Source organism: Antrostomus carolinensis, unplaced genomic scaffold (assembly GCF_000700745.2).
Source record: "Antrostomus carolinensis isolate BGI_N321 unplaced genomic scaffold, ASM70074v2 scaffold25962, whole genome shotgun sequence".
Taxonomy (NCBI): domain Eukaryota; kingdom Metazoa; phylum Chordata; class Aves; order Caprimulgiformes; family Caprimulgidae; genus Antrostomus; species Antrostomus carolinensis.
The window spans coordinates 3,479-8,118 of NW_010298011.1; the positions used below are offsets into that span (position 1 = coordinate 3,479).

A 4,640-nucleotide genomic window follows, 5' to 3' on the forward strand; every position below is an offset into this window, starting at 1 on the left:
CCCTAGAAGCACTCGATCCTTCCTTGTTTGCTAAGAATCCAAAGACAAAAGGAAGCAAAAGGTGAGTTTGTCATTCTCGGGTTGGTGTTGTTCTCTTCACTTGGGTGAGAAATGTTCTACAGACATCACTCTTGTATAGTTGTGACAGGGAGATTCTTGGAGTATCAGAAGCGTTTCATGTTGGACTAAATAGTCCTGAACCCAATGGAAGACAGCAGAGCTGGATGGTTTGTGTGCAGTTTAGTTTACACGAGCTGTTTGGTACTTGTTTCTGTTTTCTTGCTGTATACAAGTTAAATGTGTCTCTAGGAGTTCAGCGTACACATGATGTCTGCAGTTCTGGAATGGATTTTATAATGTTTCTTTATCTATTTCCAGAGACACTGAAAGAAATAAAGATCTTGCATTCCTGGAAGCTCAGATTTATGAGTATGTAGAAGTTCTGGGGGTAAGGATTTTATTTTTGTCTTTGAGCTTTTTATTTCAGAGCTGTCAAATAGTGACTGGAAGGTCATCCACATCTTTATCCAGTGCTTTCATAGACAGCATGCCCAGAAGAGTTGTGTTCATTTCCAGAGTTGTAATGTTTTAAAGTGCATGTTAGCAGGTGGCTTTTTCTGTCAGTAAGTCGAATATGATGGATTACATTGACATTTCCATTAGCTCATTATTTGTCAGGCTTTTGTGAACAGACCCAGATACAGAGGCTTCGTGTTCCTTCTCTTCTAGGCACCACATCAATGTAGATAATTCCTATTTCATGCCTAGGTCACAGGGTATTGCAAACCTTGACTTGTTCTGCCTTGACTCTTGCCTGAAGTCCTTTGCTTCTGTTTGAGGCGATTGCTTTTAGCAGCATGGCTGTTGCTGTTAGCTTGTCATCTTGGAAGTGCTAATGTATGCAAGTTTTTCATGAGAGTTACCTGTTTTGTATTGGTCTTCCATTCCCCTCCCTCTGTACATTGAGGAAGTGTTTCACACTTGCCCTTACTTTGTTGCTGTTGTGTTATGTGAACGGTTCCTTCTCATTTCTCACCCTACAGGAACAGAGACACCTCACTCACGAGAATGTGCAGCGTAAGCAAGCACGGACAGGGGAAGAGAGGGAGGAGGAGGAGGAAGAGCAGATCAGTGAGAGTGAGAGTGAAGATGAAGAAAATGAAATAATTTATAATCCTAAAAACCTGCCTCTTGGTTGGGATGGCAAGGTAACTGGGATTGTCAGGTCTGGAAAAATGGGAGATGTCACTGACTCCACGCTGCTCTTCTGTTTGAACCTGCCCTGCCATTTGGCCTAATCTTTTTTTCTCTTTGCTTGTCAGCCAATCCCATACTGGTTATATAAATTACATGGTTTAAACATCAACTACAATTGTGAGATTTGTGGTAACTACACCTACCGAGGGCCCAAAGCTTTTCAGCGTCACTTTGCAGTAAGTAATGTTTTGCTACAAAAACATCAGTACTATGTTCAGATAGTCTTTGTAGTAAGTAAGTAGTAAATCACTGGGGTGCCCGAGGGGCACTTCTTCCAATTCTAAAATGTGGATCTGGGCTGACGCTGTGGGGCTGTGTGATTTGAGCTATAGATTATGTAGGGCATACCAAGATCTCTTCTGCAAATTTCTGTATGGTGCCTTCTTGCTTGAACACTTAAGTCCAGTATCCAGGTGTGATTGGTGCAGAGTGCCCATTGACTGACAGTGTATTGTTACTCTCTAAGATACAGAAAAGATACAGAGGTTTTTAGGTGTGGTAGATTTGTGTTTTCATAGTATTTGTTTCACCCTGTCCAGATGTTAGTATGTCTTTTAGTCTTTGGCATTGTGGATGAAGTGCCATTCCCTCTGACACACTGACCTCTTGCCTCTTTCCCCAGGAGTGGCGACATGCTCATGGGATGAGGTGCCTGGGCATTCCCAACACTGCACACTTTGCCAACGTCACACAGATTGAGGATGCAGTCTCGTGTAAGTAGTGATGGCAGAACAGGGAACACGTGGCATAAGAATGCTCACATTCGCTCTCGATGAAAACTTGTCTTACCCTATGACCAGAGACTAGTTTTGGGATCCTTCCTTGGACCATCCCTCCCAGCTCTTCAGAGTGGCTTTTTATTCTTTGCTGGATACCTGCAGGAGGAGATGCTTGCTGGGATTGCAAGTGAAGTGTTCATTTGTTCTCAGCTGTTTTGTCTGTGACTCTTTGCATGTGAAATATCAGCCAAGTGCAATGGGCCACCGTTTCTTTAGGCAGAGTCTGGCTGCGTCATTCCGTGTAATTTTTACTCAGTTGATATTTGTCAACATCTTCATGGGGAAGCCAGAAAAACCTTCAGAAATGGTAGAGCCTGTAGACAGATTTTGAAAGCCTACAGTACTTGGGATTTACAGTGATTATAATTTAATGTGGCTAACCTGTGCTGATGTTTTGAGGTGAATACCTCCCGCAGAGGTTGCTTATTGAATCTACCCCACTTAGGGTAACAGATACAGGTTATGGTTCCTGGGGGTTAATTTAATTTCTGCCTAGAAGAAACCAAACAGGTAAAGCCTTGATTTCCCAAACAAGCTATTATTACTTTTGGAGCTGTATCTCTGAAGTAGTGGTTTTGGACCTTTGTCTTGTGTCCCATCCTGAATGATCACTTTAAAGCCTTGTTTGCTTTAGTTCTTGTGCCTCTCAGTAAACAGTGCAGAGGAGCCATACGTTTGTCATGGATATTGGGTACATTCCTGGACTGCTGAAGTGACAGTGTTTTCAATTAAAGAAAGAAGGAAAAAGCTCATGTGTATATTTTGCTAGATTAAAAGCTAGTATTTCAAGGGATATGGCATCAGATCCTCTATGACTTTGTATTCACAGTGTGGGCAAAGCTGAAACAACAGAAGGCTTCAGAGAGATGGCAGCCCGATACAGAGGTGAGATGTTACAGAGGCATTCACGTGTCTCTAGTCCCGTGTACGTGGGAACCCTTCATTTTCCTTGTGTGAACTGTCTGGCTCTGTCAGGAGAGCTTGAGAGTCCCCTGCATGCTGGAGAGATGAGCAGGAGCCTACGCTGCTGGTTGCACAGCTCCTGTTAGTGGTGATGTACAAAAGCACTTGTGCTGTGTTGGAAAGTAATTCTGATAGCACAGACTCAGCCTCTTTTAATACACTGCTTTCCAGTACCAATGTCATCTTGGGTTTGTGAGAAGAAAAAAGAACTGTTGTGAGCAGTGTGTTCACTTACACTAGTGGCTTTTCTTAAACTTCTGTCTCAAACCCTTTTCCAGCAGTATGCAGGGCAGCTGTGGGGAATAGAACCTGTACAGTTGTAGTTATTCTGACTCAGAATAAGCTCTTCTCATGGTGCCTGCTGCTAGATCCATTGCGTGCCTTCCTGCAGAGAGGTTCTTGGCAGGATGGTTGTGTTCAGTAGGTGCTGCTGCAGCTAGAATTCAAGTGCTGTAGGACAGCCCGAGTCAGGCTGTGTCCAGGTGTCTCTAAACTGTTCATTCAATTCTAGGAGGAATACGAGGATTCCAGTGGGAATGTGGTGAATAAAAAGACCTATGAAGACCTGAAACGTCAAGGGCTGCTGTAGCTTTTCCCAAGTGAAGGATTTCACATCTGAAAAGCAAGTGGAAACATGTCAGCAGCTCTGATTCTTCTTCAGTTTCTGGATTTTCTATGTGCATGAATATAGATTTCAAAGATACTTTATAGAATCACTTTCTAGTAAGCCCCTCGTGAAAAGCAGAGTCGTGACGTTATTTTATATTAAAAAAAAAAAAAAAGTTGAAAAATAAACTGGTTTTAATTTAGGAAGTGCTGAGAAACGTGTCTCCTTTTGTATGCTGAAGAGAAGAGATTTGATTACGATATTTTAAAAATGCTTTTTACGCAGTTTGAATTGTCAGAAACAATTGCTTCTCTCTTACTCCTGTTCTGATGGAAACTTTTATGACACAGAAAGTCAGTCTTCATGAGCACTCATGCTGACGGGTGACAGTCCTGTGCTACGTCATTCTGTAAGCGGATGCTTTTCTTTTGGGCTCCTTTGCAAAACAAATGTATTTGGCTTGTGTTGCTGCCTTTGCCTTGGGTCTGTCTCCCTGTGGAGGTTTGGCCACTGGGATTTTTTTTTCAGCGAATTAATGATAGAGTTTGATTTAGGTTGGGCTGTGTGGGCAGTTTGTGGTAATTTCTCCAGTGCTGTGTCAGACCTCGTGCCCCTCAGGTGAGGTTTAATTTTGGTGTAGAGTTGGCTTGTGTTCCATCTCTCGCCTCAAAAAACCCCCTTTCTCTGTTGTCACTGTGCAGGGCTGTTTGCATCTCCAGATGCTGTGGAGCAGCAGGTAACAAAACACTTCCCCCCCGGGGACGGTGTGTGCAGCGGGTGGTTGGCAGGGGTGGGGCTGGTTGCTGGCACCAGCCTGTGGGGCGGGTACCGCAGCTGCTGTCGGCGCTCGGAGGCTCTCGCGCCGCTGGCAGCAGCTACAGCAGACGGGTGCTTCAGGGAGCAGGTGAGTCAGTGCTGGGGGCTCTCTCCTTTCCCTGTCCTGGGGGAAAGTTGTTCTCCTGGAGATGAGGCTGTGTCTGATGGGCATTTATGTCCAGTGAATGTTTGTTCCCAGCTGCCCTGGGGCTGAGTTG

At 44.2% G+C, this 4,640-nt stretch overlaps 1 protein-coding gene across 1 annotated transcript in view; it reads left to right on the forward strand.

Moving 5' to 3' along the window:
* SF3A3 (splicing factor 3a subunit 3) overlaps positions 1-3,808 on the forward strand; it is a gene marked incomplete at its 5' end in the record, with an annotated part of 6,882 nt that extends 3,074 nt beyond the window's left edge. Inside the window, 7 exon segments of the mRNA XM_010162317.1 lie at positions 1-61; positions 379-448; positions 1,044-1,208; positions 1,323-1,433; positions 1,880-1,970; positions 2,866-2,921; positions 3,511-3,808. The exon segment at positions 1-61 is cut by the window's left edge and continues 40 nt beyond it. Coding sequence (XP_010160619.1) covers positions 1-61; positions 379-448; positions 1,044-1,208; positions 1,323-1,433; positions 1,880-1,970; positions 2,866-2,921; positions 3,511-3,588 — 632 coding nt within the window.
* Between the last annotated feature and the right edge of the window lie 832 nt (positions 3,809-4,640).